The sequence below is a fragment of the Dendrobates tinctorius genome, unplaced genomic scaffold, assembly GCF_039654945.1.
Source record: "Dendrobates tinctorius isolate UK_male_01 unplaced genomic scaffold, ASM3965494v1 ptg000232l, whole genome shotgun sequence".
In the NCBI taxonomy this organism is placed as follows: domain Eukaryota; kingdom Metazoa; phylum Chordata; class Amphibia; order Anura; family Dendrobatidae; genus Dendrobates; species Dendrobates tinctorius.
Window position 1 is genome coordinate 19,234,234 of NW_027361899.1, and position 21,960 is coordinate 19,256,193.

Here is a 21,960-nt window from a genome sequence, read left to right on the forward strand (position 1 = left end):
CGCAGACATCAGGGGGCGGCCACGTCAGGATGGCATTTACAGCTCAGCTTTTCTGATAGGTAGCTGATGTGGCAGAGCCGGACGCTGCATTACAAGCTACGGCTGCAGTTTACAAGTCTTAAATATCCGAAGGAATACTTTATTCTTATAAAAGAGAAAAAAAAAAGACGCCATATCGACCCCTGGAATCTGATTCTCACGTCTGCACTGTTGCCCAACGAGCTCCTTCGGACTAGAAGAGATGCGCTGCCACCAGTCAGGACGTCATTTCTCACGCTCTGATTGGCACAGATGGCTCCATTTTCTTTTATAAAAATAGAAAACCCCTTTAATTTAGCAGTGGACTCTTAGCTCCCTCTAGTGGTGGGTGCACGCATTTTTTTTTTTTCCTGTGCACAAACGATGGCACGGGTCTGGCTACCATCCCGGCTTTCCTGAGCAAGGGGCTGACTGCAAGGCCCCACCCAGTAGTCACCGGAGTCAGATGGTTGGCGTGTGACCGACGGGGGAGGTGAGGGACACAGAAAACTATGTGATATCAATTATCACAAGAACCAGAGAAGAGAAGGGGCCGTCGTGTGCGGATGTTACTTACTAGTTACGGCGCCCCCTACTGAGCTTCTGTTACCTTCTCACTATGTCCACCTAATGAGTCCAGTTTGGGTGGTCACACAGGCTCAGTACCACCTCATGGATCCAGGGGGCTCCATACTACACCCCTTTTTTGCAGCCCTTCGCCCATTTCTTTGACGGCCTCACTCACTTTAGTCTCGCCCCTTCGTCTGGAATCCCCAGGCAGATCTCCCGGTCGAACCTTCCCGCTCGCCTGAGCGCCGGGTCTAACGAATCGGGCCTGTTAGTGGCTCCGATGACGAGAACCTGAGCGGTGACTGACGGATTGTTCAAGTCTGGAGAAAGAATGTGACAACACTGATATGGTGGTCCGAAAGGACGCAAACCCCCCCCCCCCCCCCCAGACAGCACAGAGACGGATGGGACGCATTGAGTCTTGAGGTCCAAGCTCCCGAAGCAGACACTGACCGTCCATACAGGTGAGCAGCTGAGCCACGATCCTCCGCTCCATGTCCTTAGACGCCACCTCTCTCTTGGGAGTTATGGCATCAATCTCGTCGATGAACAGGATGCACGGAGCGCTGCTCTGCAACGGAAAACATCAGCGCCATTACCAATCCGGAGGTTACTATTCCTTTTCTAACCCCAACAGGATTAAACTGGACAGAAGAGACTATGGCAAAGAAAGCACAGAACAATGCATCCCGCAGCAGCACAGAGCAATTAAGCCATGGACGCACCAAAGCTTGTTCAAAAAGGCTCCTCAGCTTCTGCTCGGACTCTCCCGAGACCCCGGACACCATCTCTGTGGCTGCGACCTTGAGCATCGGTAAATCCAGTTCCTGGAGAAGATATTAAACATTGACTATTATAGGGCCGATGAGATATAATACAGATCGAAACTCGATTGGTGCAAGCAGAGCAGACGCACAGGGGCCCAAGATGGCGATGGGGGCCACTACTACGTGCAAAGCTGCAAGCAGATCCTGTAGAAAGCACATAAAGGGTGAATAATGATCAGGGGGCTGCAAAGGGCCCATATACTGTTCTTGCACATGGGCCGTCTTCTGTGTCCGCCCGCCCCTGTATATCATCTAATGTCTTACCAGAAAGCGGCACATCAGGTCCCTATACATAGGATATGCCGGATTCATTCTGGTCATTACAGCCCATCACTCACTACCAGCTTTATTGTGTAGACTGGGAAAGAGTTGGCAGAGTCATCTCATTATTGAGGGGGAAAGTCTCGTGGTATTGTCTTACTAAAAGGCATTTAGGAGATTGAAGGTAAAATTTTCAACTCAATCACAAAAATACACACTAAAAAGCCTCTTACCCCAGCAATCGCCTGCGCCAGTAATGTCTTCCCGCATCCCGGCGGACCGTGTAACAGAAAACCACGGGGAGGCACCACCCCCAGGTGCTGATAGATTTCAGGGTGACGCATATGAATCAGCAGCTTACAGACTTCCTGTAAAGAGAGAAAAACCAGTGATCAGAGAGCGTGCGGGGCAGCCGAGGTGTGCTCAGTATAGAAATCCAATATAACTACATCACTAGATACCAGCATCCATCTCCATCATTGTCACTTCCAATATAGAGCAATGAAGTTGGGGCCAAACGTACCGTCAGGGTGTCATCATTTCCGCCAACATCTTCAAAGCGAACAGATGATTTCTGCAACTCAATGGTTTCTGCTTTAAAAGGAAAAATCACACAAGAAAGAATATAACAGAAGCTATAAATTCATAGTGCACTTTTTTCTTTAAAACAATTTAAAGCCGTGTGCATGATATTACAAATACATTATTTTACAAACATCCTGTATTTATGCAGGGGGCATTTATGCACACTTTATCGAAGTACAGTTTATCAAAGTGCTGGCAGTTATAACATGGATGAATGTGACACGCATCTCTATTCTTTTCATACAGGTAACCAGCTCTTTCAATCTCTGCTCTGAATCAACTCCTGTGTTTCTCCACTTCATTCAATGTCAGCAAGCAGTTAATCCTGAACGCTATATGTGTGTGTTTTCAACTATGCCAACTTATATCTGGTATATATTTTTTTGTTTTAACTTACTCTGCTTGTCCCCTTATGTTGCGAGGTCAAGAAACTTTTCAAAGTGCTTTATGATCCATGTAGTACTGGACATCTGTTTATTTGACCACAACATTTTATTGGGTCCTGCTGTCTCAATTTAGTTTGATTGATTAATGAGAAGAGAGAGAGCCCAAAAAAAAGTTCTAAGTCTTAGCCTCCTATATATTCAGGCATAGCTTGGGGAGGGCATTTATGAACACTTTATCGAAGTACAGTTTATCAAAGTACTGGCAGTTATAACATGGCAGTTAGACAGGGCAGGAGACAGGTTAGGCTACTTTCACACTAGCGTCGGCCGACGGACGTCGCACTGCGTCGTCCCGACGTATGTCGCACTGCGTCGTCCCGACGTACCGTTGCACGTTGTGAAAGTTTTGCACAATGGGGGCAGCGGATGCAGTTTATCAACGCACCCGCTGCCCCATTGTAATGTCCAGGGAGGAGGGGGCGGAGTTTCGGCCGTGCATGTGCGGTCGAAAATGGCGGACACGACGCACAAAAAAAGTTACATGTAACGTTTTTGTGTGTGTCGCGGCCGCCAAAACACGACGCATCCGTCGCACGACGGATACGACGTGTGGCCATACGTCGCAATGCGACGCTAATGCAAGTCTATGGAGAAAAAACGCATCCTGCAGGCAACTTTGCAGGATGCGTTTTTTCGCCAAAACGACGCATTGCGACGTACGTCGACCGACGCTAGTGTGAAAGTAGCCTAAGACATTTATATACATCTACTCCCTGTACGTTTGGATTACAACAAATATACACCATATGCATTTGTGTAATTTATATCCTGGCCGCTGCATTCACACACATCCACCGCCCTGGCATTAACTCTCTACACTCCATCCATATCGGCCCCTCGCTCCTTTCCTCTCCTATGTATAGCACTCACGCTATTTTCACATTGTTAAATTGCACAGATCCAGTCAGTCCCACCATTCAACATCAGAGACGCTCTCACAAATCACTTAACCATCTGCTCACTCTTTCTATCCTCCTTCTCCTAGTCGCAGGAGACATTGCTCCCAACCCTGGTCCCCCATGTTATAGAAAGTCAAACCCCCCAACTGCTACACTCAGAAACCCCTCTAATCTTATTAATATTCCCTGCATGCCATCTGTCTCTCTTAATTGTGCCCTTTGGAATTCTCGCTCAGTGTGTAACAAACTCTCCTTCATTCATGACTTTTTCCTTTCTAATTCTCTTAACCTCCTGGCTCTTACTGAAACCTGGACCCAGCAGTCAGACACTACCGCTGCTGCTGCTCTTTCATATGGTGGACTTCACTTCTCTCATACCCCAAGATCAGACAATAGAGCAGATGGAGTCGTTGGTCTGCTCCTATCATCAAAATGTACCTTTCAGGTTATCCCTCAAGTACCCTCACTTGTCTTCCCTTCTTTTGAGGTCCATACCATCAGACTCTACACCCCCTTCTCCATGCGAGTGGCGGTGGTGTATCGTCCTCCCGGCCCCTCCCATCAGTACCTGGATGATTTTGCCACTTGGCTTCCACATTTTCTCTCCTGTGACATCCCTACCCTCATCATGGGAGATTTCAACACCCCCATTGCTCTTCCCCTCTCCCCATCTGCTACTCACCTTTTATCTCTAACCTCCTCGTTTGGCCTTTCGCAGCTTACTAATTCTCCAACGCATGAAGACGGAAACTCCCTCTACTTGGTCTTCTCTCGGCTTTGTGCAGTGGATGATTTTGCAAACTCCCCTCTCCCGCTCTCTGACCACAACCTTCTTTCATTCTCTATCAAGAACTGCCAGGCTGCTCAGGTCACCCCCACTGTCCAGACTTATAGAAACATACAGGCCATTAACACCCAGAAACTTATGAAGAACTTGTAGTCTTCATTTGCCCCTATCTCCTCCCTCTCATGTCCTGATTCTGCATTGAAGCATTACAATGAAACACTTCAAAGTGACCTGGATGAATTTGCACCCCCTATAAATAGAACACCACAACGCAGACGGCGACAACCCTGGCACACGGTGCAAACACGTTTCCTGCAGCGATGCTCCAGGTGCGCCGAACGTCTGTGGAGAAAATCCAACCTACCCGAAGATTTCATCCATTATAAGTTTATGCTTAGAACATACAACACTGCCCTTCACCTCTCCAAACAAACCTATTTCAACACCCTCATCACCTCACTGTCCAATAACCCGAAACGTCTCTTTGACATGTTTCATTCTCTACTCAACCCAAGAGTACAGGCCCCAACCACGGAGCTCTGAGCTGACGATCTGGCCAATTACTTCAAAGAAAAAATAGACCAGATCCGACAGGAAATTATCTCCAAATCCCCTCATACCATGCACTGTCCTCCCTCCCCCACTGCATCTAGCTCATGCTCTGATTTTGAACCAGTCACAGAAGAAGAAGTAAGCAGGCTCCTTGCATCTTCTCGCCCAACCACTTGCACCAGTGACCCATTTCCGTCACATATCCTCCAGTCCCTTTCCTCTGCTGTCACCCCTCACCTAACCAAAATATTTAACCTCTCTCTCTCTTCCGGTATCTTTCCTTCCTCATTTAAGCATGCCATCATACATCCACTACTTAAAAAACCATCCCTCGACCAAAACTGCGCCGCTAACTACAGACCTGTCTCTAATCTTCCCTTCATCTCTAATCTCCTGGAACGTCTGGTCCACTCCCGTATTATCCGCTATCTCTCTGATAACTCTCTTCTCGACCCTCTCCAATCTAGTTTATGCTCTTTACACTCTACTGAAACTGCCCTCACTAAAGTCTCTACTGATCTACTAACAGCTAAATCAAATGGTCATTACTCCATGCTAATTCTCTTGGATCTCTCTGCAGCATTCGACACTGTGGATCATCAGCTCCTCCTCACTATGCTCCGTTCCATCGGCCTCAAGGACACCGTTCTCTCCTGGTTCTCCTCCTATCTCTCCGACCGCTCCTTTACTGTATCTTTTGCCAGTTCCTCCTCCTCTCATCTTCCCCTTACTGTTGGGGTTCCTCAAGGATCGGTTCTAGGCCCCCTCCTCTTCTCCTTGTACACTGCCCCTATTGGTCAAACAATCAGTAGATTAGGTTTCCAGTACCATCTCTATGCTGATGACACCCAATTATACGCTTCTTCTCCTGACATCACGCCAGCCTTTCTAGAAAACACTGGCGATTGTCTAAACGCTGTGTCTAACATCATGTCCTCACTATATCTGAAACTGAACCTGTCAAAGACTGAACTTCTTGTGTTTCCTCCCTCTACTAATGTATCTATACCCGACATTGCCATTTCTGTGTGTGGTTCCACTATTACTCCCCAGCAACAGGCCCACTGTCTTGGGGTCATGCTTGACTCCGAGCTTTCCTTTGCCCACCACATTCGATCACTGGCTCGCTCTTGTCAACTGCACCTCAAAAACATTTCTAGAATTCGACCTTTTCTTACTTTCGACTCTGCAAGAACTCTTACTGTTTCTCTTATTCATTCTCGTCTCGACTATTGTAACTCTCTTCTAGTCGGTCTCCCTCTTACCAAACTCTCCCCTCTCCAATCTGTGTTGAATGCTGCAGCCAGGATCATATTCCTCGCCAATCGCTACACCGATGCCTCTACCTTGTGCCAGTCATTACACTGGCTACCCATCCACTCCAGAATTCAGTATAAACTTATTACCCTCACCCACAAAGCTCTCCATGGCTCAGCACCACCCTACATCTCCTCCCTTGTTTCAGTCTACCACCCTACCCGCGCCCTCCGTTCTGCTGATGACCTGAGGTTAGCATCCTCAATAATCAGAACCTCCCACTCCCATCTCCAAGACTTTACACGTGCTGCGCCAATACTTTGGAATGCACTTCCCAGGTCAATACGATTAGTCCCCAATCCCCACAATTTTAAGCGTGCCCCGAAAACGCATTTATTCAGACTGGCCTATCACCTCAACACATTAACCTAATCTATCCCTGTGTGGCACAGCCAAAAGTTTTACCATAACCAGGTTCCCCGCATCCTGTTCCCAAATGCTTTATGCATCCATTAGCCCTCTGTGTCTGTACTGTTACACACTTATTATGGCTGGTCCATACAATCAGGGCAACTGTTACCACCCACCTTTCCTGTCTACCTCTTTCCTCATAGACTGTAAGCTTGCGAGCAGGGCCCTCATTCCTCTTGGCATCTGTTATAATCTATGTGATTATTGTTATGCTGTAATGTCTATTGTCTGTACAAGTCCCCTCGGAAATGTAAAGTGCTGCGGAATATGTCAGCGCTATAGAAATAAAATTTATTATTATTATTATATTGCAGAGCTGCACTCACTATTCTGCTGGTGTAGTCAGTGTGTACATACATTACTGATCCTGAGTTACATCCTGTATCCTGAGTTACATCCTGTATTATACCCCAGAGCTGCATTCACTATTCTGCTGGTGCAGTCACTGTGTACATTACATTACTGACCCTGTCTTACATCCTGTATTATACTCCAGAGCTGCACTCACTATTCTGCTGGTGCAGTCACTGTGTACATACATTACTGATCCTGAGATACACCCTGTATTATACTCCAGAGCTGCACTCACTATTATGCTGGTGCAGTCACTGTGTACATACATTACTGATCCTGAGTTACATCCTGTATTAAACCCCAGAGCTGCACTCACTGTGTACATACATTACATTACTGATCCTAAGTTACATCCTGTATTATACTCCAGAGCTGCACTCACTATTCTGCTGGTGCAGTCACTGTGTACATACATTACTGATCCTGAGTTACATCTTGTATTATACTCCAGAGCTGCACTCACTATTCTGCTGGTGCAGTCACTGTGTACATTACATTACTGACCCTGTCTTACATCCTGTATTATACTCCAGAGCTGCACTCACTATTCTGCTGGTGCAGTCACTGTGTACATACATTACTGATCCTGAGATACACCCTGTATTATACTCCAGAGCTGCACTCACTATTATGCTGGTGCAGTCACTGTGTACATACATTACTGATCCTGAGTTACATCCTGTATTATACCCCAGAGCTGCACTCACTGTGTACATACATTACATTACTGATCCTAAGTTACATCCTGTATTATACTCCAGAGCTGCACTCACTATTCTGCTGGTGCAGTCACTGTGTACATTACATTACTGACCCTGTCTTACATCCTGTATTATACTCCAGAGCTGCACTCACTATTCTGCTGGTGCAGTCACTGTGTACATACATTACTGATCCTGAGTTACATCTTGTATTATACTCCAGAGCTGCACTCACTATTCTGCTGGTGCAATCACTGTGTACATTACATTAATGACCCTGTCTTACATCCTGTATTATACTCCAGAGCTGCACTCACTATTCTGCTGGTGCAGTCACTGTGTACATACATTACTGATCCTGAGTTACATCCTGTATTATACCCCAGAGCTGCACTCACTGTGTACATACATTACATTACTGATCCTAAGTTACATCCTGTATTATACTCCAGAGCTGCACTCACTATTCTGCTGGTGCAGTCACTGTGTACATACATTACTGATCCTGAGTTACATCCTGTATTATACTCCAGAGCTGCACTCACTATTCTGCTGGTGCAGTCACTGTGTACATACATTACTGATCCTGAGTTACATCTTGTATTATACTCCAGAGCTGCACTCACTATTCTGCTGGTGCAGTCACTGTGTACATACATTACATTACTGATCCTGAGTTATATCCTGTATTATACTCCAGAGCTGCACTCACTATTCTGCTGGTGCAGTCATTGTGTACATACATTACTGATCCTGAGTTACATCCTGTATTATACCCCAGAGCTGCACTCACTATTCTGCTGGTGCAGTCATTGTGTACATACATTACTGATCCTGAGTAACATCCCGTATTATACTCCAGAGCTGCACTCACTATTCTGCTGGTGCAGTCACTGTGTACATACATTACTGATCCTGAGTTACATCCTGTATCCTGAGTTACAGCCTGTATTATACCCCAGAGCTGCACTCACTATTCTGCTGGTGCAGTCACTGTGTACATACATTACTGATCCTGAGTTACACCCTGTATTATACTCCAGAGCTGCACTCACTATTATGCTGGTGCAGTCACTGTGTACATACATTACTGATCCTGAGTTACATCCGGTATTATACCCCAGAGCTGCACTCACTCTGTACATACATTACATTACTGATCCTAAGTTACATCCTTTATTATACTCCAGAGCTGCACTCACTATTCTGCTGGTGCAGTCATTGTGTACATACATTACATTACTGATCCTGAGTTACATCCTGTATTATACCCCAGAGCTGCACTCACTATTCTGCTGGTGCAGTCACTGTGTACATTCATTACATTACTGATCTTGAGTAACATCCCGTATTATACTCCAGAGCTGCAGTCACTATTCTGCTGGAGCAGTCACTGTGTACATACATTACATTACTGATCTTGAGTTACATCCTGTATTATACCCCAGAGCTGCACTCACTATTTTGCTGGAGCAGTCACTGTGTACATACATTACATTACTGATCCTGAGTTATATCCTGTATTATACCCCAGAGCTGCACTCACTATTCTGCTGGTGCAGTCACTGTCTACATACATTACTGATCCTGAGTTATATCCTGTATTATACTCCAGAGCTGCACTCACTATTCTGCTGGAGCAGTCACTGTGTACATACATTACATTACTGATCCTGAGTTATATCCTGTATTATACCCCAGAGCTGCACTCACTATTCTGCTGGTGCAGTCACTGTGTACATACATTACATTACTGATCTTGAGTTACATCCTGTATTATACCCCAGAGCTGCACTCACTATTCTGCTGGTGCAGTCACTGTGTACATACATTACTGATCCTGAGTTATATCCTGTATTATACTCCAGAGCTGCACTCACTATTCTGCTGGTGCAGTCACTGTGTACATACATTACATTACTGATCCTGAGTTACATCTTGTATTATACTCCAGAGCTGCACTCACTATTCTGCTGGTGCAGTCACTGTGTACATACATTACTGATCCTGAGTTACATCCTGTATTATACTCCAGAGCTGCACTCACTATTCTGCTGGTGCAGTCACTGTGTACATACATTACATTACTGATCCTGAGTTACATCCTGTATTATACCCCAGAGCTGCACTCACTATTCTGCTGGTGCAGTCACTGTGTACATACATTACTGATCCTGAGTTACATCCTGTATTATACTCCAGAGCTGCACTCACTATTCTGCTGGTGCAGTCACTGTGTACATACATTACATTACTGATCCTGAGTTACATCCTGTATTATACCCCAGAGCTGCACTCACTATTCTGCTGGTGCAGTCACTGTGTACATACATTACATTACTGATCCTGAGTTACATCCTGTATTATACTCCAGAGCTGCACTCACTATTCTGCTGGTGCAGTCACTGTGTACATACATTACATTACTGATCCTGAGTTACATCCTGTATTATACTCCAGAGCTGCACTCACTATTCTGCTGGTGCAGTCACTGTGTACATACATTACTGATCCTGAGTTACATCCTGTATTATACCCCAGAGCTGCACTCACTATTCTGCTGGTGCAGTCACTGTGTACATACATTACATTACTGATCCTGAGTTACAGCCTGTATTATACTCCAGAGCTGCACTCACTATTCTGCTGCAATCTTTTCTCACCTTTCTTCTTCAGCAGAGTGGATTTTATTTCTTCATCCACATCGTCCATCATCTTTCCTCTCTGGGATTTCTTCATTTTTCTCTTTTTCTTCTCTGTCTCTAGAAGAGACGCTTCGGCTGATCGCTGTCACAGACGGAGAAAACATTTTTTTACATTTAAAAAACAAAGATACTTGTGTTTTACTGTTTAAAATGATTGAGCCAAGTGTTGCATTAGTTTGGACACAGCGTGCAGATTTGAAGCCATTTTTCCAGCCCCCCCTTCTGCCGCGTGGGTGATATAACAGGGTCCGGTACCTCATTATCCCCCGCTCGCTGCCCCCCGTCTCCATCGTCGCAGAGATCTATAAGGACGTTCCTCTCTGGAGGTTTGCTGGGCGTCTTGTCAATGAACCATCCGGCCCTGGGGGGCCTCGATTCCAATCCATCGCCTGATCCCTCAGCTCTAGAGGCTTTGTGTGGAGCCGGGGTGCTGGTGTCCGGAGCCTCATTTTTGGAGGGGGAGTCCATGGTGCAGTCAGGGTTTCCTCTCCGGTATAATGACAGCAGCGAGCTGTTCATGTGATTTGTGGACTAGAAATGAAGAAAGACCGGAGTAATACGTGCATCGCTTCACGGGTCCGAAACGAACACTCGGGATCTGTGACCCCCGGGACAACAGTGAGGGGCAGCAAAGAACACTTGAGTCAGATTCCCCAGCGAGGAGGAGGACTGCTCTCCTGTAGTGTCAGCTCTTATGTGCAGGGTCCTCTCTCCTGTAGTGTCAGCTCTTATGTGCAGGGTCCTCTCTCCTGTAGTGTCAGCTCTTATGTGCAGGGTCCTCTCTCCTGTAGAGTGTCAGCTCTTATGTGCAGGGTCCTCTCTCCTGTAGTGTCAGCTCTTATGTGCAGGGTCCTCTCTCCTGTAGTGTCAGCTCTTATGTGCAGGGTCCTCTCTCCTGTAGTGTCAGCTCTTATGGTCAGGGTCCTCTCTCTCCAGTAAAGTGTCAGCTCTTATGGGCAGGGTCCTCTCTCTCCAGTAAAGTGTCAGCTCTTATGGGCAGGGTCCTCTCTCCTGTAGTGTCAGCTCTTATGGTCAGGGTCCTCTCTCTCCTGTAGAGTGTCAGCTCTTATGTGCAGGGCCCTCTCGCCTGTAGAGTGTCAGCTCTTATGTGCAGGGCCCTCTCGCCTGTAGAGTGTCAGCTCTTATGTGCAGGGTCCTCTCTCCTGTAGAGTGTCAGCTCTTATGTGCAGGGTCCTCTCTCCTGTAGAGTGTCAGCTCTTATGTGCAGGGTCCTCTCTCCTGTAGAGTGTCAGCTCTTATGTGCAGGGTCCTCTCTCCTGTAGAGTGTCAGCTCTTATGTGCAGGGTCCTCTCTCCTGTAGAGTGTCAGCTCTTATGTGCAGGGTCCTCTCTCCTGTAGAGTGTCAGCTCTTATGTGCAGGGTCCTCTCTCCTGTAGAGTGTCAGCTCTTATGTGCAGGGTCCTCTCTCCTGTAGAGTGTCAGCTCTTATGTGCAGGGTCCTCTCTCCTGTAGAGTGTCAGCTCTTATGTGCAGGGCCCTCTCTCCTGTAGAGTGTCAGCTCTTATGTGCAGGGCCCTCTCTCCTGTAGAGTGTCAGCTCTTATGTGCAGGGCCCTCTCTCCTGTAGAGTGTCAGCTCTTATGTGCAGGGCCCTCTCTCCTGTAGAGTGTCAGCTCTTATGTGCAGGGCCCTCTCTCCTGTAGAGTGTCAGCTCTTATGTGCAGGGCCCTCTCTCCTGTAGAGTGTCAGCTCTTATGTGCACGGTCCTCTCTCCTGTAGAGTGTCAGCTCTTATGTGCACGGTCCTCTCTCCTGTAGAGTGTCAGCTCTTATGGGCAGGGTCCTCTCTCCTGTAGAGTGTCAGCTCTTATGTGCAGGGTCCTCTCTTCTGTAGAGTGTCAGCTCTTATGTGCAGGGTCCTCTCTCCTGTAGAGTGTCAGCTCTTATGTGCAGGGTCCTCTCTCCTGTAGCGTGTCAGCTCTTATGTGCACGGTCCTCTCTCTTGTAGAGTGTCAGCTCTTATGTGCAGGGTCCTCTCTCCTGTAGAGTGTCAGCTCTTATGTGCACGGTCCTCTCTCCTGTAGAGTGTCAGCTCTTATGTGCAGGGTCCTCTCTCCTGTAGAGTGTCAGCTCTTATGGGCAGGGTCCTCTCTCCTGTAGTGTAAGCTCTTATGTGCAGGGTCCTCTCTCCTGTGAAGTGTCAGCTCTTATGTGCAGGGTCCTCTCTCCTGTAGTGTAAGCTCTTATGTGCAGGGTCCTCTCTCCTGTAGAGTGTCAGCTCTTATGGGAAGGGTCCTCTCTCCTGTAAAGTGTCAGCTCTTATGTGCAGGGTCCTCTCTCCTGTAGCCTGTCAGCTCTTAGGCTGAGTTCACACGTGGCGTTTTTTTCGCGTTTCCGCGGCGGTTTTAACCGCGCGATTTTGCCGCGAAAACACGAAAAATAAGCATCCCATGCATTCCTATGGGATTCCGCAATGCTGTGCTAATGCTGCGGTTTTTACCGCGGCGGAATCGCTTTGCGGTAAAAAATGCAGCATGCTCATTATTTTGCGGAATCGCGGCGATCCCGCACCCATAGGAATGCATTGTTCCGCTTCCTTCCCGCATGTGGCTGTGCACACCATGCGGAAAGTAAGCAGAACAATTGCGGATGGTACCCACGGTCCGGAGGAGAGGAGACTGTCCTCCGGGCTTTGGGTACCATATCCCTGTAAAAAATAGAATTATAAAATAAAAAATATTGATCTTCTCACCCTCCGGCGTCCCGCGCAGCCTTCCCGCCTCTCTCCACGCTCCCGGTCCCAGTAGTCCTTTGCGAAAATGCCCGCGATGGCGTCCGATCTCGCAGGATTGCGAAGTCTCGCGGTCATTCGCGCGACGTCATCGCGGGCATTTTCGCAAAGGATTACTGGGAACGGATGCGCGGGACGTCGGAAGGTAAGAATAACACCATTTTTTATTTTTACATTCTATCTTTTACTACTGATGCTGCATAGGCGGCCTCAGTAGTAAAAAGTTGGTCACACTCGTCAAACACTATGTTTGACGAGTGTGACCAACCTGTCAATCAGTTCTCCAAGCGATGCTACAGATCGCTTGGAGAACGCTAGCAGTTTGCAAGCTAATTGTTAAGGGTTAATACAAAAATCAGAGTTGAAGTTTCTTTTTATCCATTCAATGTAAGGTTTCGTTTCTCCGTTTTTGTTGCTGTAAGATAAATTTTTATAATTGGCATGGGCTGTCATGAAACCAGATTGTTCTCATCAGGTGCAAAGATAAGGGAGGTGGGAATGTTAAACTCTGAAGAATATGCCATTATACTACTTTCTACGCTATCTAGGTACGGACATACTGTATATGTAGTTTCCGGTTTTCTTGCAATATTATTGGCTTATAAAGTGAAATGATGCTATTGGTACTTGAGAACCTTGCATAATTAAGCAAAGGATTATAAAAGATGTGACTAAAATAAAGGGGCTTAGTGATCTGCCTCGATCCTCCCGTACAGAGACCCCCGTCTCCGTGTGGTCATTTGAGTTGCTAGCAACACTGGAATAATTTGGATATCACTGGCTCAACCGTGAAGGGTTAATTTAGCCCTCCCAAAATAGCTACCTCGACATACAGATCGCTTGGAGAACGCTAGCATTTTGCAAGCTAATTACGCTTGCAAAATGCTAGTTTTTCCACGGGAAAATCGCGGGAATTTAAAATGCGATTTTCCCGCGGAATGGAATTCCGGAATTCTAGCGGTAATTTCCGCGAGAGTTCCGTTACGTGTGCACATAGCCTTATGTGCAGGGTCCTCTCTCCTGTAGAGTGTCAGCTCTTATGTGCAGGGTCCTCTCTCCTGTAGAGTGTCAGCTCTTATGTGCAGGGTCCTCTCTCCTGTAGAGTGTCAGCTCTTATGTGCAGGGTCCTCTCTCCTGTAGAGTGTCAGCTCTTATGTGCAGGGTCCTCTCTCCTGTAGAGTGTCAGCTCTTATGTGCAGGGTCCTCTCTCCTGTAAAGTGTCAGCTCTTATGTGCAGGGTCCTCTCTCCTGTAGAGTGTCAGCTCTTATGGGCAGGGTCCTCTCTCCTGTAGTGTAAGCTCTTATGGGCAGGGTCCTCTCTCCTGTAAAGTGTCAGCTCTTATGTGCAGGGTCCTCTCTCATGTAGCGTGTCAGCTCTTATGGGCAGAGTCCTCTCTCCTATAGAGTGTCAGCTCTTATGTGCAGGGTCCTCTCTCATGTAGCGTGTCAGCTCTTATGGGCAGAGTCCTCTCTCCTATAGAGTGTCAGCTCTTATGTGCAGGGTCCTCTCTCCTGTAGAGTGTCAGCTCTTATGTGCAGGGTCCTCTCTCCTGTAGAGTGTCAGCTCTTATGTGCAGGGTCCTCTCTCCTGTAAAGTGTCAGCTCTTATGTGCAGGGTCCTCTCTCCTGTAGTGTCAGCTCTCATGTGCAGGATCCTCTCTCCTGTAGAGTGTCAGCTCTTATGGGCAGGGTCCTCTCTCCGGTAGTGTCAGCTCTTATGTGCAGGGTCCTCTCTCCTGTAAAGTGTCAGCTCTTATGTGCAGGGTCCTCTCTCCTGTAGTGTCAGCTCTTATGTGCAGGGTCCTTTCTCCTGTAGATTGTCAGCTCTTATGGGCAGGGTCCTCTCTCCTGTAGAGTGTCAGCTCTTATGGGCAGGGTCCTCTCTCCTGTAGAGTGTCAGCTCTTATGGGCAGGGTCCTCTCTCCTGTAGAGTGTCAGCTCTTATGGGCAGGGTCCTCTCTCCTGTAGATTGTCAGCTCTTATGGGCAGGGTCCTCTCTCCTGTAGATTGTCAGCTCTTATGGGCAGGGTCCTCTCTCCTGCAGAGTGTCAGCTCTTATGTGCAGGGTCCTCTCTCCTGTAGATTGTCAGCTCTTATGGGCAGGGTCCTCTCTCCTGTAGATTGTCAGCTCTTATGGGCAGGGTCCTCTCTCCTGCAGAGTGTCAGCTCTTATGGGCAGGGTCCTCTCTCCTGTAGATTGTCAGCTCTTATGGGCAGGGTCCTCTCTCCTGCAGAGTGTCAGCTCTTATGGGCAGGGTCCTCTCTCCTGTAGAGTGTCAGCTCTTATGGGCAGGGTCCTCTCTCCTGTAGAGTGTCAGCTCTTATGTGCAGGGTCCTCTCTCCTGTAGATTGTCAGCTCTTATGGGCAGGGTCCTCTCTCCTGTAGATTGTCAGCTCTTATGGGCAGGGTCCTCTCTCCTGCAGAGTGTCAGCTCTTATGTGCAGGGTCCTCTCTCCTGTAGAGTGTCAGCTCTTATGGGCAGGGCACTCACGGGCTGATCTGTGTAATCATCGGTGTCCGTGGAGTCATCAGAAGGAAATTCCAGATCCCTGCATAAGAGAAGATAAGCACACTGTAGTTTTTTCCACATCTGCATCCATTAAACTCTGTGCACACGATGCATTTTAAACTCTGGTGAAGCCGACAATATTTTCAAGCAGAAGACGCTTCATGAAAATGCTGGCGATGTTTTCACTTGGCGTCTAAGGAAACTTTATATCCTTAGCAATATTTCAGTCGGGTTATAGAGAGGATATTCCTGAAAATGACGCCATGCGCACAACATACTCCTCTTGTATGGAGTGGACGACTACAACTTCCAGCAAATTCTGACAGCCAACAGGAAAGTCCCATTCTGAAGATCACTAATCTAACAATTACAGTATTCCCGACATTATAGGAAGAAAATTAAAGGGAATCCCCCCAATTTGTCTGCAGTAGCCTAACTTGTCCACAGAACTCGCGGCTGGTTGAGTCGTTGCCCGCTTACCCGTCACCTCCTGTCTTCGCCCGCTTTGCCAAATGTGATTCTTCCAGATTCCCACCATCTTCATTTTCATCACAGATAACTTTAAACACTAGAAAAGAATATAAAACCTTAAGCCACCAAACGCGTCATCTATGACACGACCAGCATGCGATCACTCTGTGCCCATGTGACCAGCGCTGCCTTTCCAGTACTACTGATGGTGGCGGGTATGAGAGAGGGAGACCCTACGTGATGTGATTAGGGGCCACACCGTACACGGACACAGCACAGGGCTCCCTGTCCATGCTTCATCCATATTAAAACATCATCAAATGAGGTGTAATGACGTGTGAAGGGGAATGGTGGTGGCACTGGGGGAGGTGGGACGCCTCTGACAGGCCAGCTCCAAACGCATTGGCTTAAAAGTGTATTCCGGCTCCTCACTGTTCTGCATCGGGAGATGAGCGACGTCGGTGACGCCATGACTGACAGGTATCGGGCACACGTCCTATCAACTAGCGCAAAATAGATTCACGATACCTGCCAATCACGGACGTGAGCCAGCAGAAAACTGCTCTTCTCCTGATGCGGAAGTTTGCCCCTTTAAACACAGAGTTGTGGACTCTCGTTCTGCTGATTCAGCCGATGACGGAAGATGCAAATATTGGAAATCAGAGCAACAAACTCTCTGAAGAAAGAGCTATGGATGTGAAGACGGCTGCCATTCATTGTCAGCAAACAGAGGCATGGCTTCTGAGACCGAGCTATACACCTCAGCAGCCGCCTCCGCCGCCACACACACACACCTCAGCAGCCGCCTCCGCCGCCACACACACACACCTCAGCAGCCGCCTCCGCCGCCACACACACACACCTCAGCAGCCGCCTCCGCCGCCACACACACACACCTCAGCAGCCGCCTCCGCCGCCACACACACACACCTCAGCAGCCGCCTCCGCCGCCACACACACACACCTCAGCAGCCGCCTCCGCCGCCACACACACACACCTCAGCAGCCGCCTCCGCCGCCACACACACACACCTCAGCAGCCGCCTCCGCCGCCACACACACACACCTCAGCAGCCGCCTCCGCCGCCACACACACACACCTCAGCAGCCGCCTCCGCCGCCACACACACACACCTCAGCAGCCGCCTCCGCCGCCACACACACACACCTCAGCAGCCGCCTCCGCCGCCACACACACACACCTCAGCAGCCGCCTCCGCCGCCACACACACACACCTCAGCAGCCGCCTCCGCCGCCACACACACACACCTCAGCAGCCGCCTCCGCCGCCACACACACACACCTCAGCAGCCGCCGCCGCCGCCACACACACACACCTCAGCAGCCGCCGCCGCCACACACACACCTCAGCAGCAGCCGCCGCCACACACACCTCAGCCGCCGCCACACACACTTCAGCCGCCGCCACACACACCTCAGCCGCCGCCACACACACCTCAGCCGCCGCCACACACACCTCAGCCGCCGCCACACACACCTCAGCCGCCGCCACACACACCTCAGCCGCCGCCACACACACCTCAGCAGCAGCCACACACACACCTCAGCAGCAGCCACACACACCTCAGCAGCAGCCACACACACCTCAGCAGCAGCCACACACACCTCAGCAGCAGCCACACACACCTCAGCAGCAGCCGCCGCCACACACACCGCAGCCACACACACCTCAGCAGCAGCCGCCGCCACACACACCTCAGCAGCAGCCGCCGCCACACACACCGCAGCAGCCGCCACACACACCTCAGCAGCAGCCGCCGCCACACACACCTCAGCAGCAGCCACACACACCTCAGCAGCAGCCACACACACCTCAGCAGCAGCCACACACACCTCAGCAGCAGCCACACACACCTCAGCAGCAGCCACACACACCTCAGCAGCAGCCACACACACCTCAGCCGCCGCCACACACACCTCAGCCGCCGCCACACACACCTCAGCCGCCGCCACACACACCTCAGCCGCCGCCACACACACCTCAGCAGCAGCCACACACACATCAGCAGCAGCCACACACACATCAGCAGCAGCCACACACACATCAGCAGCAGCCACACACACATCAGCAGCAGCCACACACACATCAGCAGCAGCCACACACACATCAGCCGCCGCCGCCACACACACCTCAGCCGCCGCCACACACACCTCAGCCGCCGCCACACACACCTCAGCAGCCTCCGCCGCCACACACCTCAGCAGCCTTCCCTCCATCTTATGGCTCAACACCCCTTCCCTGTATCGGCCATGTGTGTACAGCACATTTACAGAAGCTCTACCTCTGCTTGCTTACAGTGATACGCATGTGTTCATGTGATCAGTGATGTCCTCGGACTTCTCACCTTTCTCTACTTGGATCCTGAAGGCGTTTCTCTTCCTTCTGCCGTATTCTGAACTGGAGATAAAAGACAGGTGCGTTATATGCGTTATACGACGCCGAGAGGAGCAGAACTGCGGCCCTGACACATGCGGCAAGTGTCCTTATAGGGTCACATGACTCATATTGCAGTATGTCGGACGGTCACCTTTTAACCCACGCTGCCCGGTGCGCAGCAGAGGATGTCGGGATACCCTGCTAATTAAAGAGAGTTCTGGCCACTACTTCCTAGTTCTGTGGCCCTTCTTGCCTGTAGCCTGCGTGCATGTATTCCCAATGGGAGGAGAGGACAAAGCTGCTGATGCTATGAGATCAGAGGAGTCTCTCACCTCTATAAACAAAAAGGCCGGGGCATGAAATCCCAATTTTCCTCTCCCCGACCATAGGTTGTGGCGATATCACAGCCCAGCTCCATTCACTTCAATGGGGGTTAACATGCAATAACACATACAACCTATGGGCTCAGGGTGGCGCTGTTTCTGCAAGAAAGCAGCCATGTGAACCTGGACACCCCCTTTAAATAGAAGCTTTGCTGAAGAGGGGACGAGCTACAGACCTAACGCAATGGGGCCCGTGTGGATAATGCACATAGGCGCCCGTGTGTTACCTGTAGGTTTCCTGGAGGTCGGCGGCCACGGCCGTGAGGTTCACGTACCCGCCACATCTGTTACTGCTCAAATACTGAGGGAAAATAACAAAATATCACAAAAATAAGTGTCGGAAAACTCAAGGTTTGTGATACAGAAGTGTGATAGAAGGGGAGGGAGGAAATCAGAGCTGCAGTGTAAAGTATAGAGGAGGGGACCGGTCACAGCTCGAGCCTATGCAGACTCTCAGGACTCAATTAGACGCAACGACAAAGCAGCAAATCCGAGCTGGAGGCGCTGCAGTGTAAAGCACGGGGGAGGGAAGGACACAAGCGGCAGAGAAGTGGTGAAGAACTACAAGTACCACATGCTTCACCAGCCACTACTCTATGACTCCCCCCTGAGTGTGAGAAGACATGGAAAAGCCCTAGAATAAGGGGCCCCCGGCTAGACCCGTGTCAGGGGCCACTACCTGTGACAGCCGGTGCTTCAGCCTCCTGTCTATCCCCGGGGACACGTGACGGATCTTCATGGTCGCACCGACCCCGGTTCACAGCTCCTAAACTCACGTGTGAGCCTAGGGGTCCTCACACGTAGCTGCCCGCCTCGATGCCTGCCTCCTCCGCCGCCTATCAGATAGAGGCTTTTCACATAGGTATCCAGAGCATTGCCTGTCCCGCGATCCGCACATAGATCCACCCTTCTCCTAGCAGCAGGGGATCTTCTCAGTCTTTACGCAGCTTCTTCCTGCAGAAAGTCAACGAAAATAGCGTCACTGCAGAGCAAATGACGTCATCACTCCTGGGGTCCTAGGGGTTTCGGGTCGGAAGGATGACCTAAATCACGTGATTCTCCCTTCGCCAATAGCTTTCTGTGATCTGCACTGTGCTCCGGACATTGTGACCTGGGACCAGATCTCAGCCACGTCCTGCAGAGAAACCGCCATGCCTGACACCGGGCGTGCGATTTCAGCACGAAATCTGCGTCTTTTTCCCTGGGTCTTGTTCACACTTTGCGTTTTACAGCACCAGCACAGTGACTGAGATTCCTGAGTGTCCTGCACATACGGCTCATTATTTCTGCATTTATTTCCAGTGGTGGTCTCTGAATCTATATAGAGATCTACTTGGCGGTCTGGGAGCGGCTTTTATTTTGGAATCTACTTGGGGGTCTGCATTTATATAGGGGTCTCCTCAGGGGGTCTGCATTTATTTAGAAATCTACTTGGAGATCTCCTTTTTAGGGATCCACTCTGGTTTCTGAATCTAGGGATCTACTCCAGGGTCTGCATTTATTTAGGGATCTAATACGGTTTCTGAATTTATTTAGGGATCTATTTGGGGGTCTGCATTGATTTAGAGGTCTGCGAGCTGCATTTAGTAATCCACTATGGGATCTTGAATTATTCAGGGATGTGATTTACAATCAGTTTTTAATTTTACTTAGGAAATACATTTTTCTTCCAGGAGCTCCACAGCGCTGATGAGGCAGAGAGACCCTGATGGAGGGTGAGAGACCCAGATGGAGGGTGAGAGACCCAGATGGAGGGTGAGAGACCCAGATGGAGGGTGAGAGACCCAGATGGAGGGTGAGAGACCCAGATGGAGGGTGAGAGACCCAGATGGAGGGTGAGAGACCCAGATGGAGGGTGAGAGACCCAGATGGAGGGTGAGAGACCCAGATGGAGGGTGACAGACCCAGATGGAGGGTGACAGACCCAGATGGAGGGTGACAGACCCAGATGGAGGGTGACAGACCCAGATGGAGGGTGACAGACCCTGATGTAGGGTGAGAGACTCAGATGTAGGGTGAGAGACCCTGAAGTGCGATGAGAGACCCTAATGTAGGGTGAGAGATTCAGATGTAGGGTGAGAGACCCTGATGTAGGGTGAGAGACCCTGATGTAGGGTGAGAGACCCTGATGTAGGGTGAGAGATTCAGATGTAGGGTGAGAGATTCAGATGTAGGGTGAGAGACTCAGATGTAGGGTGAGAGACTCAGATGTAGGGTGAGAGACCCTGATGTAGGGTGAGAGACCCTGATGTAGGGTGAGAGACCCTGATGTAGGGTGAGAGACTCAGATGGAGGGTGAGAGACCCTGATGTAGGGTGAGAGATTCAGATGGAGGGTGAAAGACTCTGATGTAGGGTGAGAGACCCTGATGTAGGGTGTGTGGGGAATAGATAGCTCAGCTAGGATCTTTGCTTTGGCACAAGCGTGTGGCTATGAAGTCACTTCAGCAGACTAGCAATATGGACACGGCATATTTATTGTGCACACTTGTTATCCAATGTTACACATGCCAAACATGAAATAAAACGTCTAAGGCCGTCTGGCCACTAACTAACAATAGCAGGCTAACTACAAAATAAACCTATATAACAGCAAACAAGTCCATGAAATCTTACTGTGTCAGCTCCCAGCTCAGCAGACAGACTGAGAGATCCCAGCTCCTCCTGATTATATCAGCTGGACCGGTCAGGAAACCAAAACCTGGATTGAATTAGTGGAGGGGGAACTACCAGTCCTTTCCATGCTGATCACTAAGGAAACCAGGACTGGATTACAGTGAAATAAACTGGCTTCATCATCAGTACAGGGAGACATGAAATGAAACGGGGAGAAACATACCTGTTTTCTAGTACCTCTCCCCTTGGCACCTCACACACCCCCCTCCTCTGTTCGAGCCCGTGGGGTCGGACACGACGAGTCACCAAGCAGTGCGTTCTAGACAACGCATCTGCATTTCTGTGCGCTGTGCCCGCCCTGTGCTCAACGGAAAATGTAAACCCTTGTAATGCTAAGAA

General features: G+C 49.3%; 1 protein-coding gene across 3 annotated transcripts in view; it reads right to left on the reverse strand.

The window, feature by feature from the left end:
* Positions 1-21,579, reverse strand: part of NVL (nuclear VCP like) — a 33,088-nt gene extending 11,509 nt beyond the window's left edge. The window contains exons 1-13 of one of the 3 annotated variants that reach the window (XM_073556399.1): positions 21,562-21,579; positions 19,626-19,900; positions 19,174-19,247; positions 18,532-18,584; positions 16,174-16,261; positions 15,676-15,733; positions 10,689-10,964; positions 10,392-10,515; positions 2,200-2,270; positions 1,910-2,044; positions 1,314-1,415; positions 1,042-1,159; positions 764-908 (exon numbers count right to left, since the gene is read on the reverse strand). In XM_073556399.1, coding sequence (XP_073412500.1) covers positions 764-908; positions 1,042-1,159; positions 1,314-1,415; positions 1,910-2,044; positions 2,200-2,270; positions 10,392-10,515; positions 10,689-10,964; positions 15,676-15,733; positions 16,174-16,261; positions 18,532-18,584; positions 19,174-19,247; positions 19,626-19,685 — 1,304 coding nt within the window. In that variant the 5' untranslated portion in view covers positions 19,686-19,900; positions 21,562-21,579. Of the gene's footprint in view, positions 1-763; positions 909-1,041; positions 1,160-1,313; positions 1,416-1,909; positions 2,045-2,199; positions 2,271-10,391; positions 10,516-10,688; positions 10,965-15,675; positions 15,734-16,173; positions 16,262-18,531; positions 18,585-19,173; positions 19,248-19,625; positions 19,955-21,561 lie in introns of those variants that run through there. The other 2 variants (XM_073556401.1, XM_073556400.1) reach the window with 2 other exon arrangements.
* Between the last annotated feature and the right edge of the window lie 381 nt (positions 21,580-21,960).